The sequence below is a fragment of the Pelodiscus sinensis genome, chromosome 4 (assembly GCF_049634645.1).
Source record: "Pelodiscus sinensis isolate JC-2024 chromosome 4, ASM4963464v1, whole genome shotgun sequence".
NCBI classification, from domain to species: domain Eukaryota; kingdom Metazoa; phylum Chordata; order Testudines; family Trionychidae; genus Pelodiscus; species Pelodiscus sinensis.
Window position 1 is genome coordinate 96,730,660 of NC_134714.1, and position 16,281 is coordinate 96,746,940.

General features: G+C 38.1%; 1 protein-coding gene across 6 annotated transcripts in view; it reads right to left on the minus strand.

Moving 5' to 3' along the window:
* DCDC1 (doublecortin domain containing 1) overlaps positions 1–16,281 on the minus strand; it is a 604,418-nt gene that overhangs the window by 460,364 nt on the left and 127,773 nt on the right. For 5 of the 6 annotated variants that reach the window (XM_075927782.1, XM_075927784.1, XM_075927785.1 and 2 more), the window contains one exon: positions 15,112–15,205. In XM_075927782.1, the coding sequence (XP_075783897.1) occupies positions 15,112–15,205 (94 nt within the window). Of the gene's footprint in view, positions 1–4,476; positions 4,541–15,111; positions 15,206–16,281 lie in introns of those variants that run through there. The other variant, XM_075927787.1, reaches the window with a different exon arrangement.

The following is a 16,281-nucleotide window of genomic DNA, read 5'->3' on the forward strand; positions in this document are numbered from 1 at the left end:
CCATGTGTGGCACTGCTGTGCATTTCCATGACCCCAGCCTCCTAAATGGTGTCCAGAGTAAGGCAGGCCTCTCGAGGTACCTTGTGAGAAGGAGCGATGGGTTCCTGTGTGACAGCTTCATAGGGCTGGGTGCTCTGGACTGGTGCTCCATGTGCACCCACATGCACAGGCTGTTGTGAGAGCCCCAGGCCAAGAAGGCCGAGCAAGGAGCATGCCGCTCCTCGCGTCCTACCACCTACCCCCATGTGTATATAGAGAAAGTGATAGAACTCACCTGAACTGCCCTCTCCGGCCTCGTACAAGTCCTGGGAGACATCCTGGGAGGAAGGGACTGGCTCCAGGCAGATGGTGACCTCCTGGCTGGCAGGCATGGTGTCCAGGCTGGCCTGCTCCTCCTCCTCATCATCTTCGTTGTCCTCCTCTACTACCTTGCCCTCATGGAAGCTTATGATGGATGTTTCCCGGCTGGAATCGACGATGAGCACGGGAGGTGCTCATAGTAGTAGCAAGTCTGTGGTGCTGTCCCAGAGTGGGAACTTTCATCTCTGGCCTTGTGGAAGTCTGCGGGAACGCCTTAATTTTCATCCACACCTGATCCAGGGTGTGGCTGTACTCTTTCTGGGCTAGACAGGCACCCAGCCATCTATAGACATTGGCATTGTGCCTTCTGGTATGGAGATCCTGGAGGTTTGTCTCCTTGCCCCAGATCTCAAGGAGATCCAGGTTCTCTGCATCTCTGCACCAGTCCAGGACGGTGCCCTCTTTCACCTCTGGGCAGGGGCTTCCAAGGTGACTGCAGGCATGCTGTCAGCCATGGGGGGCTCAGAAGGAGCACTGGTTTTGGACATAGCTCCAACTAAGGGAACGTCTACACTGCAACACTATTTTGAAAAAACTAGAGCTATTTCGAAATCACTTAGTCCACGTCTACACAGTGGGCAGTTATTTCAAAATAGTGTCAAAATACTGTCAAGCTGGAGGACTTCTTACTCCAACTCCTGCAACCCTCATTGTATGAGGAATAATGGAAGTTGGAGGAAGAGTGCTCTATTTCGAAATCAGTGCTATGTAGACGCTCCCTATTTTGAAATAAGTTATGCAATTGATGTAGCTCAATTTGCGAAGCTTATTTCAAGTTAAGCCCCGCAGTGTACATGCATCCAAAGGCTGCTGTGTAGGTCAACACCCCCCACCTTAAAATTGCTCCGTGGCCACTGATAAAATATTTGCAGATTGAAGTTCTTCATTTATAAGACAAGTGTTTTACGGGTGCTGTGGAATTTGCCACAGAACTGTGCTATAAAATCTAGCTTTCATTTATAAACAATGTTAAAAGTTAAATTCTAGCTGCACTGAAGTCAACTGAAGTTCTGAAACTGACTTCTAAAGACCAGAATTTCACCCAAGGCTTTCAGCCCTGTAGTTACAAAGGAAAATATCGCAGATATGAACTTATGCAGCGTTGTTGTTTTTTTGAGTCTTCAGCTGTAAGAGAAGTATATGAAATGCATCTTACACTACAATTAAATGTTAACTCTGAAGGTTAATTACAACAACTATAATGACAATTATAACTATTTCAATGCTGATAACTTTAACAGAAATATAGAACTAATGTGCTTATCCATCACTGTTGAAGGTAGTAGTAGATACTCAGGGGACTGTAGAAAGGTAGCTCACAGCTTGAATGAGGAAACTCACAGTACCAAAGTAACACCTGCCTCTTGGATACAAAATTCCTAAATCACCTTCTACATCTTCCTGAAAACAAAAAAACTCTTCACTATTAATTCCTTAGGTGTCAAGAACGTCTGCTTCCCCTTGAACAACCTCTTCAATGAAATATTGTATAATCAAGATAACATCTGTAGTGCAACAGAATTGGAAGTTTAGGGGTTGAGTACAACAAAGAGGGCCAGATCACCAGCACTTACATTATCAAAGATCTATTGACTTCAATGAAACTACAGCAAGTTGAGGATCTGGCCCAATTATTTCATATCAAAATAAAACAGTGAATACTTTACTAATAGTATTACTCATTTTCATAAACATCTGTTCTGACCAAATAAGATTCTATTGGCAAAAGAAGATTCTATTGAGACACACAAAACTCTTCTTCAGGTCTGTGTACTTTGAAAGCTTGTCTCTTTAACCAACAGATGTTAATCTAGTAAAAAGACACTATCTCACCTATGTTGTCTCTAATATCCTGGGACCAACATGGCTATAATAACACTACAACCTGGGCAAGATCAACTTTTTAACTATTTTCTATCCAGATTTTCAGCCTTAGGCAAGCACATGTATTGTTCCATGTTTTGAAAATAATAACTTTATTTATTTCTCTATTGAAATAAAAGGAAACATTCCAGAGGCATGAAAGAGCAACCATAGAAGTAAAAAAACCCTATGCAAATAGAGTTAATATGGGAAAAGGGGAAGAAATTCAGAACAACTAAGCATTCTCTGAATATGCCAGTAGCACAATAGCATCCACACACAAAAAACAAATAAATAAAAATTCATTGGTGTAATTCACTTTGGTGTTATTGAGCTTCTGGTTTATGAAGGTTCTATCAGGAATTCTTAGCTCTGTAGCTGAAAAATTCATCACTGGTCATAGATTATTTTTAAAATGGTGTGATATAGCACACATTGTCCAGCTATACCGAACAAAGGACAGGAGGCACTTGACATGGATTTAATCAGGCTGCAACTTTATTATTAGATGTCTGTGATTACTTGGCATATAAAAGTGTACAGTGCAGGCAAAACCAAGTTTATTCAAATTACTATCTGGGGCTTACAATAAGCCCCCTCCCATCCTTTTTCTATCTAGGTCCTGCAGCCAATGCATGCCTTGTACTTTACCATCCACCTCCTCTTAGGAGGCTTAACATGGCTATAAGAAAGGTGTTTGGCCTCCTGCTGTACCAATCAGAGGATTCTCTAATCCTTCCCCCTGTTCCATTCCTTTTACCATCACCTCCTTTTAAGTCTTGTATTAGGCCATTTATCTGGTCATTTCCCTATGGACATGCACTGGACATCTGCCCCACACTTGCAAAATAAGTTGCAACATAATGCCTAACTATCTTTTCTCCTCACCAGAAAAGGTCCACCCTGATATTCTCTGTGGGAAATGCAAAATAACCTCACTCCACTAAAGCCAATATGGTGGTGAGAGAAAAATTCCATCCCAGCCCTTCTCTTCCCCCCCCAAAAAGGAAAAACTTATGCAATAGCCACAGCAGATCCTAATCAAACTTGATATTCATACCTATAGGGTAGGGAGGGTGGATGTTGCTTTGCTTGATCCATGGTGAAAGACCTCCCCACCAGGTTAGCACTTTTAAAGCCTTCTATACCTTATATTTCCTGGGGTGAGTCAACACTGCAAAGCTGATCACCACTCACCTTTTTTACAGCAATTTCTGACCTCCTTTACCCCCTCTGCTACCTTCCTTCGGCAAGACCAATGTTCTCCCCACCCCTGTTTAACAGTACAGTGTGGTCATTTGTATTGGACTCAGTTCTGGTAACCAACAGTTATAATTGCTTCACGGGGGTAGCCAAGTTAGCCTGTAACTGAAAAAATTTAAAAAACTACAAATAGTCTAGTAGCACCTTAAAGACTAACAAAACATGTAGATAGTATCATGAGCCTTCATGGGCACAACCCACTTCTTCAGATGAATGGAGTATTAAAGGTCCAGTATGAGTGAGCCACTTAAACATAAGGCCCATAAGACTCATTTTTTGATGAGCGATGACACTATTACTTCTTGATGCAGTTCTAAGGATTTCTATTCTCCTCAGCGCATTATGTAAAATACAGTAGAAAAGAAGGTCTGAACCAGTGACCTCCTAAAGATCAGTAGAAATTAATACTAAACTAATAAAACAGCTCTCAACTTTCATACATTTCTATGGAATTAAGAGCTCTGTGAAGAACACAGACTGCAAAATGAAGCAAACAGCACACTCAAGCAATTTTACCAGAGATTTTAGAACCTTTTCTGAAATACTGTATAATCTGCTCAATATTGCAAATTCTCTCTCCTGGAAGCAGAGCATTTATTAAAATCAGAGAACATTAATAAAGGTTAACCTTTGAACTAGGGTTAACTACAATCTTTATTATGGATCATGAAACTCAACAACTGTGTGTTTGCCTTGGCAAAGGAAAACAAAAGCCAGCCGCTTAGAAAGAATATGAATGAGATAGTTCAGAAGTACAGGTACACGTGGGTATGATGGACAAGTGTGTCACAGATTTGGAGCCACTCTGCAAGATATTTTGAATGCTTGAGAGTCAACGATAAAATAAGGCAAATGGAAAATCTTGTTTAGAAAATGAAATGAACCAGAAGGAAATAGTGCTTAAGGGAAGGAAGGGTAGTTTATGTAAAAAATACAGTGTAGAGGTTGAAAAGGATTTTTAAGGGACTGTAAAATCTGTTCCTTACTGACCTCGTGGGATGAGTTATATCATATGATAAAAGGCAAACTTCATGAAGAAAACAGCACTTTTGCATTGATTCTAAGAAAACAGACAAGAAATATATTATTTCTAAAACCCAGGGATTTAAATGCAATTACGGTACAAACACAATGCATGGAATGTAAAGTAAAGCCTTCCAGGGTGACTCATATGAAACAAAAGCGGCTGGGTTTTTGGTAGTGAAGATGATAATGAAATATAGTAATGAAGTACAATGCAATCTGGAAAAAATAGGATATAGAAAAGTCAGCATTTTTGCCTGACAATGGGGAAACAGATATCGGGTCATCTGCAGTCTTCAAAAGAGAAGAAAAATACAATAAAAATCCTTAATGATTTATTGACAAAATGTTATGGACTTTTCCCACCAAACGAAGAACTGAGAACTCCAGGAGTTCACAACTGGTGAAGATATTTTAGCATTTTTGCCAGATTTTTCTGCTAGGGCAAGTCTATATGACCAAATTAAGTCAACATACATTAGGTCAATTTATAGCCACTGTAGTAATGAAACTGTTTTTGCATGTCCACACTATGCTCCTTGTGTTAGTAGTGCACATCCTTATCAGGAGCACTAACACCAACTTAACTGCCAATGTAAGGCATTTGGGGTGTAGCTTCTAAAAAGAAACAACAGTCAGTATAAGCACTCAGTGTCTATACTCACAATGCATGAACTACATTAACCTAAGCACCATGCCTCTTGTAGAGGTGGAGCTATTAAGTTGGCATAATGGGTGAATTACATTGGTAGTAGCTGCATTTTCGTGTAGACACAGAGTTAGGTGAATCAGTGTAGGCTGCCTTATGTCTACCTAATTCTATATTGCATTCCATGGCCTATTGTTGTTAGTGCACATCCTACAGTACTACAATCATTTGTTTAATTTTGCCACAAGTAATGATAGCAGAACAAAAGAATTATCTCATCAGCAATAGATGTTTAAAAAAAATGTTGGAAACAAAGCTTTAAACATGACTGAAATTTGGAGAGGAAAAATTCATTATTCAGATCCTTAAATACCAAAAAAGACTTTCTTAAAAGAGCTTAACAGTATATTTGGGGGGAGGGAGGGTAGATGTGTGTGTGTGTGTGAGAAAGAGAGAGAAAAAGAGAGAAGAGTATGAGTTGAGTTGGTGTACTAATGCACACATGTGCTTGACTGCATCCCCTCCTATTTTTAGTAACAGTTATAGCTCTGAGTCCCAAAGCAAATGGCACACACTATCCAAAAGCGTGGTCTGCATACGGAGACTGAATGATGGAGAGCACGCAGTTTGCTATGTTTAAATTATGTGTCTGTATTTTTACTCAAACAAAACTAATCTAACAGCTGCTGTGTACTTTTGTTTACATGCTATATGTCAAATCTTATTGTCCCTAAGGTACTTATGAGAGTTGTTTTAGCAGTCATTTTCTTAAATACTGATGCCTATCCGAATTTGGATTTTTCCACCATTGAACAGAATGACAAGCACACGATTGCTGTACTTAGAGCAATCTTTCACAGCTGCTTTGCTTTTTCAGTGATCCCATTAAATTGACGGCATATGCCTGTGGGGTCTCCACTGTTACCATACTGCTGAACAAGATGTTGATTTGTACAAAACAATCTAATAGAATTTGGCTTTAATGTTTTTGTGGTAACATTGTGTAGGTTATTCTTTATTTTAAACTGAGGAAAATATAATTTATTATCTTGTCTGCCTGTGTCTTGCTGCACAACTGGCTATGTTAATTGTTTAGATATGGGTGCACTCCATTCTAAAACTCAATGGTTAGCAGGCATGAAAACTATGAAGTCCCCTTAGTTTCTAAAATGCAGCATGAGTCATGTCTTTTCTTAAACTGAATGAAGTAGCTGTGCATTAAATATGCTGGCACATCTTCTGCTTGAGCAAGTGGACCGAAATGGTGTGAATTGTTAATGCCTTGCTGCTTTGGTTCACGGCTTGTGATTGATCATTTGTAACTATATCTACTCCTTGTTCCATGAAATCAAGTATGGAGTAATGGGTTCATCAGATTTTTGGGTTAAATTGAGAGTGAAGAGGTACTGTGTGGGGAAATAAGAGTTGCCATGTTCGGGGCTGGCCTTGTAACAGCATGGAATCTAAAGGCGATATTCAAAACCACTTCACTCATCATACGCTTACTGATTCTGAATAGGGTCCATTTGCAGGGGACATTTTGGTAGTTTTCCAATACACTTTATGCCTCATTCTACTTCCACCATCCTGCACTTTTTTAAAAATAGCAGAGGGTATAACAGGTCAATGTACAAAATTAATGTATTTAAATAACTTGCTATATAAAAGTAAAAATAGTCTAGGTCTGAAATATCCATCCTCCTCTCATGTTAGTAACTGGTGGTACCACCAAAATATTAAGTAATTCCAAATTAGTCAGAACTCAAGAAAGTGCTACTTTTAGGTATTCGGTAGTATAAAATACTTTTTAAAATGTCTGTTATAATGAATTAATCTTCAAGGCACAAAAAAGAGCTACACAAGCCCTCAATTGGTTTCTCATTCCATTCACATACACTAGTGACATTTTGCTAGACACTACAACATGACTTGTAACCTTGCACACAGGCAGCAAATGGGACAGTGTAAATAAAACCCACGAACAACCAAGTGACAACAGAAGAGAAGCGACTGTGACTCTCTACTAACCTTCCTACAATGCTCACCACTTTTATTTGTTAAAAAAGCCTCCCTACACTTTTTATGTCATTTAATCATCCCTAATTACTTTTATCAATTCAAAGTTAACACAATCACCAGCTTCACTAGTTTTAAAGTATAAGTAAAGGCTACCTAATATAGCACGTGCTGGTTTACCTTTGAATAAATGAATCACTATAATGTCTGATAATTTTTTCAGCTGTTCTTGTGAATGCATAAAAAAGTTAAAGACATGAAATTCAAGCACCAGAAATTACACATATACAATTATTACAGTTAAATTTTTTCACTTAAAAGTTGAGGTATTAAAAAGAATGAAAAGCAAAATACTTTTGCATTGTATTCATAACTCAATCTAATAATATCTGCACTCATTTTTTAAAGTGGCATTCTGTTTACAGTCCTCTCTTGTCCAAATTTCCCATATATAATTACTGTAAATGGAGTTAAGTGGAGTGTATTGCATATATGATGTATGATGAAATACATAGATATTCTGCCTACTATCTATATAAGATTTACACATCTTTTATTTGTTTAACATTTATTCTACTTGAAAACTATTATACAAACTCAGAGCAGCTAAAACCTGTAAAAGTTTTGATTTTCTTGAATGTTTCAAACCTGGCCAGCTGCATTGACTTGTCTGGCAGCCTATATTGAAAGTAATTTTGACTGAGGAAGAAGCTACCTTTTTCAGTCCTTATATTAAAAGTGCTGTCTTCCTTTTTTATCCAATAAAAGACTTAATGCATTTTTAGTACTGAATTAACCTCCAGTGGGTCAAAATTTTGATTCAGGCAAAGGCTCTAATGTTCAGATGCTTGTCTGAAGATACTCTAAACTAAGTAAACGCATTACCTACCCTCCCTTTAAGCCTACCATTGTGTCTCCTTGCCAGCAGCTGCAGCACTCTTTGCAGGAAACCACACCCATGCTAGTCTTTGGAGGAAACTCTATAGATATCCCCAAATAAAAATAGGCTTTGGGAATGTAAGTGGAGGAGACTAAGGAAAGATTTGTGCCTTTCTTTCCTTTCCATCACTGAATGAAGCTCTGCATTCCTTCCCCTGGAGGCATTGGGATAAATATGGAGCTCACTTCTGGATAATTTAGTTATTTCACTTTCCCTGTTGAATTGTTCTAGACTACACAGCATTCTTAGAACACCTGTTTTATGTACAATTATTTGCTTTCTGGGAGCAATGTACCCCACAAAACACTTCTTGCTCTAAGTGAGCAGCAACAGCAGTAAAATAAGGTTCTGTCAAAACTAAGTAGTGTGTAGTGCAGCATCATTGATCAGTCAAAACTCTGTGAAACTCAAACCCCAAAAATACTGAGACAACAGAAAATAATGTTGCCAGGCATTTTAAGGTTACAATGTAAACCATGAGAGCAGACACTACTAACAATTTAATATTCTTTCTTTCTTTCTTTCTTTCTTTCTTTCTTTCTTTCTTTCTTTCTTTCTTTCTTTCTTTCTTTCTTTCCATCAAACAAAAATAGGGTCTTAGAATGTCAAACCTAGTCTTTAAAAATTCATAAAACATCTAATCAGACTTTGAATTTAACTCATCCAATAAAAGTTCTCATTTTCCTTTCCTGAAGGTGGCACTGTTGTTAGTAATGTGTATATTGTGAATTCCAGCATTCTTAAATACATAATTGAAAAAGGAAGAAAACCTAAAAGTTCAGATTCTACCAATCATAGGCCAAACTGGTGTATCAGGTATGAGTGTGAGTTCAGATTACAATTTTTTAATTTTTTTATCTTTCTTTTTAACAATATATGTAGTATATAACATTTTTGGTGTCTCATCTAAAACAAAGCTTTAAAATGTCTTTTATAGATGCTGTCCTCTTTATGTTTTATTGCTACATATTCTACTGATAATTTATTGTCATACCAAATAGACCTAATTTCTACATTTCATTGTACATTGAGTCATTTAGGCCTTTTGAAAGTGTAAAAGACTACCTTCCTGATTTAGTTACATTTTCCACCTGCTTTGAGTAGTGGAAAATCAGACCCAATCATTTTTCAGTGCATCAGCAATATACAAGACTCCAATGCAAAATCTTTTGTAGATCATCTATGTCAATTTAAAAGAAAAAAATAATGTCAGAAGATTTCGCTGTAGAGAAAAGTCATCACATAATGCCTTATTAAAAAAAACCCCACATAAATAAGGTAGAAAGGAGAATCTTCCCCAAAACATGCAAAAGAATCAGGGTCAACCTTCAAAGCTATGGAACTCAGTAGACTTTCATCATATTAGCAACCTAATTTCATATGTATCAAACCTCTCAAAACATACCACATAGAAGGAAATGTACTCAGGTACAATAGCAGCCAACCTCTTGATGTTATTAGATACAGTACTGTGTAATCCTCCATTCCCAACTCTGCCAAGTTTATACACATTGCAGCTGAGGGTGGAAACGGTGGTTCTCAGCCACTTTCCTGCACACCCAAACTTGAGAACAGCCAAGTGCTGAAATGGACTCTGTTGGAACTCACATCCAGACCTATTGTGTCTGCTGCACCCCAGCCAAGAATCTGCCAGAACAGTGTGAGCTCTGTCCCATTCTTCCCCTCTCTGCTCCAGGTACACCCTCTACACAGAACAGGGAGCTGAGGGAGTTGTGGAGCTGGCTATACTCACTTTATATAACCAAAGGATACCCCTGTATAAAGGCAATTTGCAGGGTAATCCTCAGCTGCACATCAGGTCAGTTTTCCAGATGCTCAATGCAGCTGACAGGGACCGACGATTGAGCCCACAGAGTTATTTTTAAATGTAAATGTTGCTGTATGTCCTAGATTTTTTTAGACATTTAAACAGTCATCAGACCTCTATTTCCACTTTACTGTACCACCCAATGCTGCTCTGCATTAGCTATCAAGCTGTCCAGAGCCACTGTGAGTTGGCAATGTACCCTATAGAGAGACTTTTTCCTCAACCATGCTGAATTAGATAAGGGTCCTATAGACATCAACACTGTTTGAGTTATAACAGCTAAGAATATATGTGGATCTACAGACATTAGGTTCCTTAAAATTTTTAATGTCATTATTTTAGATGAAAACTAAACAGATTAATAAGACAAATGAAGGATCCAATTGATATAATGAACTAAGTTTCTATAAGGTATACTGTACTGTACTGGAATTTACTACAGATAAATACTCACATATCAAAAATACATTATACTGCATACAACAACTTTTATTGCGCTGTTGTTGTTTGAGAAGGGCTGATAATACTGCAGTGAAATTCCAAGTGCATAAATGGGACAATATTACTATTTTGATACAAAATATATTTTAGCATTTTTCTTTGTTCTTTTAAAGATATTATTTCGAAATATAATAAAATGTAAATATAACACTGGAATTTTCAATATGTTGCTGTCCCATGGCACAGGCATGCTTTTGTGTTGCCGTTGGCAGCCACTATCTCATAATCCAGGGAAATGAATAAGAGATAAAAGCCTAAAGAAGTCAACATAAATGCTTCTATTGACCTCAGTGGGCTTTGGTACAGTGCCAATAAAAACACTGAAGCAAGGATGGGTTCCAGTTTTACAGGAAAATGCCAATGAACTAATGTGTCAAAACACTTTTCACTAGACCACTAAGCCATCTCTTCTGCCTAGTAAAGTATCCAAATTTTACCATTCCTTTTCCCCATACGAAATGGCTTGTTAAACCAGAATTTTCTTTGCAAGGCAGAAGAAAAGCGGGTTAAGAATTTAACTTTTAAATATAACTACAAATCAATGCTATATTATAACTAGAAACAGAATTAGAAATCTTATAAATTCCATTATTTGTTTATGAAGTCATCACATTGCCAGGAGTTAGGATGATATGCTCAAAAGGAAACAGATAGAATTCTAAATGTATGTTAAAAGAACATTAAAATGAGAGGTTAATTCACTCAAAAGTCAGAAAATGCCAGAGTTCAATTTGCACATTCAACCTTAGCTTATGCTTCTTATATGTGTGCATTGCAAAAGACTATTTAATTACTTATTCACATATTGTTTGTCAAATAATGCAGGTATTAAAGCAAATCTGGAAGCAATCCCTATATTTAGGTTGCCTTTTCTTTGAGAAGGCCCAACACATAAATTGTTTGCAGCAAACTTTTGATAAGCAGGCAGGGGCAATGACATTGGACTTTTCTTTGTCCCATGACATTCCCATTTCTGATATTCATAATTTTTAAGGACAGAGAGGGCTTTCAACATCTAGACTGATATACACTGTTCAGACTGCCACTTTTTTTCTCTTGCTTGCATTCCTCATGGCAAAATAATAATTTAATATAAATATTCTGAGGTTGGGTTGATGATGCTGACAAAGTTAAATTAGGGGAGTAGCTATCCTTGAAGAGTGCTAGAGGAAAAAGAAAGTGGCTGGCTTCTTTATTCTGAAGGAATAACATTTTCCCAGGATCAAATGCAATCCTCTGGGAGCATTACATGGGGCATGAACCTCTCCTCTCTATATTTCCTGAGGGCAGAGATAGAGAACACTAAACCAGGCTCCTTCAATATTAGTTATCTGAGGGTATGGCTACACAGCAGCATTATTTTGGAATAACTGACATTATTCCGAAATAACAGGGAATGTCTACATAGCAAGCCTTTATTTTGTCGAGCTGGAGGACTTCTTACTCTGATTCCTGTAACCTGCATTTCATGAGGAGTAAGGGAAGTCGAAGGAAGAGTATCAAAAACCGAATTAAGCTACTTCGACTTAAGCTACACAATTGATGTAGCTGAAGTTTCATATCTTAATTCAACTTAAGCCCTGCTGTGTAGACATACCCTCACAGACCCAGCAGTTCTTCCCCACTCTGGGATAAGAGCCTTTTCCTAATGTCAGCTAACGTATATTGACCTGATCTCAAGTAGAAGCGGTCAGAGCCAAAATTCTGACGATTCAGGACTCAACCCATGAAGATGATGCATAATGGTAGGGGGGTGTTAAAGCTTCTTACAATCAAAATATTTTTTATCTTTTTCTTTCAAAAATATGAAAAAATGTATATTAAAATATTATTATTTAGGTTGCAAACACAATCATTTGTGTGTATCCCTGAATGTTATTTTAGCTTCTTTTTTAAAGTGATATTATGCAATCTGTATCTTCCTGAATCATTTAGACAGTGGTACTGAGCAATTCAGATTAATTCAGGAGACAAACAACTTTGTAGTGAGAGCAGGAGTTGAGGAGATTGCATGAGGTATAGACTGCCCTGCCTCATCCCTATCTCTGGGATGCCAGGAATCCCTAAGACTATGGCTATGCTATGAGTTTTGCAGCAAGAGTCTATGCCAATGAAGTACGGATTAGCATTTTCCCATGCTTCATTTGCATACTTTCTTTCATTCTGTTTTTGCGCTAGGGGTTTTTGCAGTATGGCACTGTCCCAGAGAGGCATAAGGATCATGCAGAAAAAGGGGGGTTTGTGCAAAATGGCCACAGCCACGCTGCCTGTTTTTGAGCAAAAACCTCTAGTGCAAAAACGGAACAAAAGAGAGTATGCAAATGAAGCATGGGAAAATATATAGGCTCTTTGCCGTAGCCTGAGTGTACATAGAAGGTAAGATTTTCTATCACTCCATTTTAATGCTGTCAAGTTAAGAGTTAATAACATATGAGAATCGTAATATTCTTATTAGTTACATATTTATTATTTCTCACTTCCACATCAAACATGCTTCATTTACTAATAAAATATGGTTTGCCAACTACCAGCCCTGTACTCCCAGCTTGGCATATGAAAACAAGTTGAGCTCTTTTTGGCCTGTAAATAATCATCTTTTCAAGCATCACTTTTAAAAACTGTAACTTTCATGTTCTCTTACTGTATTTTTCTGTATAATTAATATATTATGTACAGGCAGTCCCCGGGTTACATGGATCCGACTTACATCGGATCCCTACTTACAAACGGGGTGAGGCAACCCCACACTAGCTGCTTCCCCGCAGCATACCAGGGAGACACGAAGCTAGCGCCCCCCCCCTCCCCCAGCAGAGCAGGGAGACGCGGAGCGGCTTCTCTCAGCAGACACCTCAGCTTGAGAATAAAGGACTGAGGGAAGTGAGGTGTGGGAGAATAAAACTGAGCTCTGGAGAAATGTTTGCCTAGAGTTTCCTCTCCAATATGTACCAGTTCCGACTTACATACAAATTCAACTTAAGAACAAACCTACAGTCCCTATCTTGTACGTAACCCGGGGACTGCCTGTATATGGAGTTGGTTCTGAACCCTCCTGAATGCTCATGCAAAGGAATTAGAGGACATAAAGAAACAGGGGAAACAGTTACCAACACCTACACATCATTCTAAGTATTAGAGCCACTGTTACCAGATCTTGTGATTTTATTGTAAGCAACTGCAGGCAGTTTACCTCAGGCAATAAATGTATTGCAGGCAATAGTTGAAGTTTTTCTTAAAGTGAATACAAAAGACTCTAAGCTTGCTTTCTTTAATAAACAGTTACAATCTTTCTGATTCCAGAGAAATATTTGAGAATATAAATTCTAAAGACCCAGAAATTAGAAGGCAAATAAAAAACAGATTTATTATTTTAAAACAATTTTTTTTTAAATCTTATTATTTTTAAGTCAATCCCAGATTTTGGGGCTCTAGCTCGTGATTTTTAAGTGTTTGAGAGCATATTGACAGTACTGTATAGAGAATTAGTGTATATTACTTATTGCTCCTGGAGCTGGGGGGAAGGAAGCAGCCAGTTTTTTATTCTGGCTAGATTGTAAAACTGCACTTCAGCACATAGTGCTGTTGATACTCGTAACACTTCATAAACATATAGTTTGGAACAGTTCCTGGCCTAGGAATTTTCATATATATATTCTGTCTGCTAACAAACACATAGGGTGTGTCTAGACTACATGCCTCCTTCGACGGAGGCATGTAGATTAGCCAGATCGGAAGAGGGAAATGAAGCCGCGATTAAAATAATCGCGGCTTCATTTAAATTTAAATGGCTGCCCCGATCTGCCGATCAGCTGTTTGTCGGCAGATCGGGGCAGTCTGGACGCGACGCGCCGACAAAGAAGCCTTTCTTCATCGGCACAGGTAAGCCTCGTGAAACCAGGTTTACCTGTGCCGATGAAGAAAGGCTTCTTTGTCGGCGCATCGCGTCCAGACTGCCCCGATCTGCCGACAAACAGCTGATCGGCAGATCGGGGCAGCCATTTAAATTTAAATGAAGCCGCGATTATTTTAATCGCGGCTTCATTTCCCTCTTCCGATCTGGCTAATCTACATGCCTCCGTCGAAGGAGGCATGTAGTCTAGACACACCCATGGAGTGTGTCTAGACTACATGGTTTTGTTGACAAAAGTGGACTTCTGTTGACAAAACAATACCTGCCTCTACACTACCACCAAGTTCTGAAAACATAACGTTGAAAGAACTCAGCAGTTTTGTCAACGGTGGTAAACCTCATTCTATGAGGAATAACACCTTTTGTTGACAGAGTTCTGTCGACAGAAGGCGTTATTGCATCTACACTATCCTTTGCGTCTACACTCCCATGTTGACAAAGCGGCTTGCTTTGTCGACAGAACTGGATGTAGTCTAGACACTCTTTGTCGACAGAGGCTTTGTCGACAGTATCTGTCAACAAAGCCTCTGTCGACAAAAGTCTTTAGTCTAGACGTACCCATACATACACAGCAAATAAATCATGGAAACAAAATACTAAAGATCATGCCTATATATTTATTTACTAACATATTTTCAATTTGTGGTACAAGTCCATGCACTCTCATTGGAGATCAAAATATTGGTTAATTCCAGCCACCCTCTCTCTCTGAATTAATAATACTCCAAATACTCATGAATTTTGCACACACTTCTACTTACCATTGGTGAGATCTTCAATTTTTGCTCCATGAATGTTGTAAAGATACTTTGCTGGTGAAGTCAGATTCATTCTTATTGTGCAAGCATCTAAAAACTTCACAAAAACAAAACTGTCTCACTAAAGATGGTTCAAGACTAAATCCTATTTAATACAGTAAAACTGCAGATCAATCTTAAACTCTTACATACTCATATTTATACAAATTAAATAAAACTCATAAACTCATATTTATTCAAATTAAATAAAAGCCTGAACACACTAGTAAATTCATAGTATAAAGCTTTTGTACCTTTTATTCTTTCAGACTTAAACATATGAACAGACTAGGTACACTATATTCAGTACTAACTCCCGTGGAAGTTTTTGTACATGTAAATTTACAAGAAGAAAGAAATTGAACATTCCATATTGTTTCTTGGAAAACCGAATTCTATCCAAGCAAGAAAAAAAGACAAAATCATCAAAAAAATCTAGCGTGATCAATAATGTTCACAAAATATGAAATAAGGTGAAATAACAAAAAAGTATGCTTTTAAATAAATATTGGATAGGACTGTCAATGATAGCAAACACTACAGTTGTCTTAAAGATAGTGTAATAAGGGTTGCAGATTTGTCACAGTGTTTTTTATCAAAAATCAGAACACAACCATGGTAAAGTTATGACTTACAAAATTTACTGTGACCACTCCATGAATTATGGAAAAAACAATACTATGACAAATGAAATTCAACAGTTTCTCATTTGCCAACATCCTTCTCCCTTGCCACCTCCCAGTTATCCCAACAAGGGGGCACCGATCACCTGCAGTTCCCCTTCTGTCATGGCACTGCAACCTTAGGGCACATCTACACAGCAGGGCTAAAGCCAAAGTAAGCTACACAACTTGAGCTACGTCAATTGCGTAGCTTAAGTCAAAAGAGCTTTTGGCACTGTCTACACAGCAGGAAGTCCGAGGTAGAGAATTCTTCCTCTGAATTCCCTTACTCCTCATGAAATGAGAGTTAAAGGAGTCAGAGTAAGAAGTCCTCCAGCTTGCCATTATTTTGACATTATGTTGAAATAACTGCTTGTAGTGTAGACTATGTTATTTCGGAATAACTGAATAAGCACTATTGTGTAGACGTACCCTTACTCTGAGCCTACTGAGGAGAAGAGGTCCTGAGGGT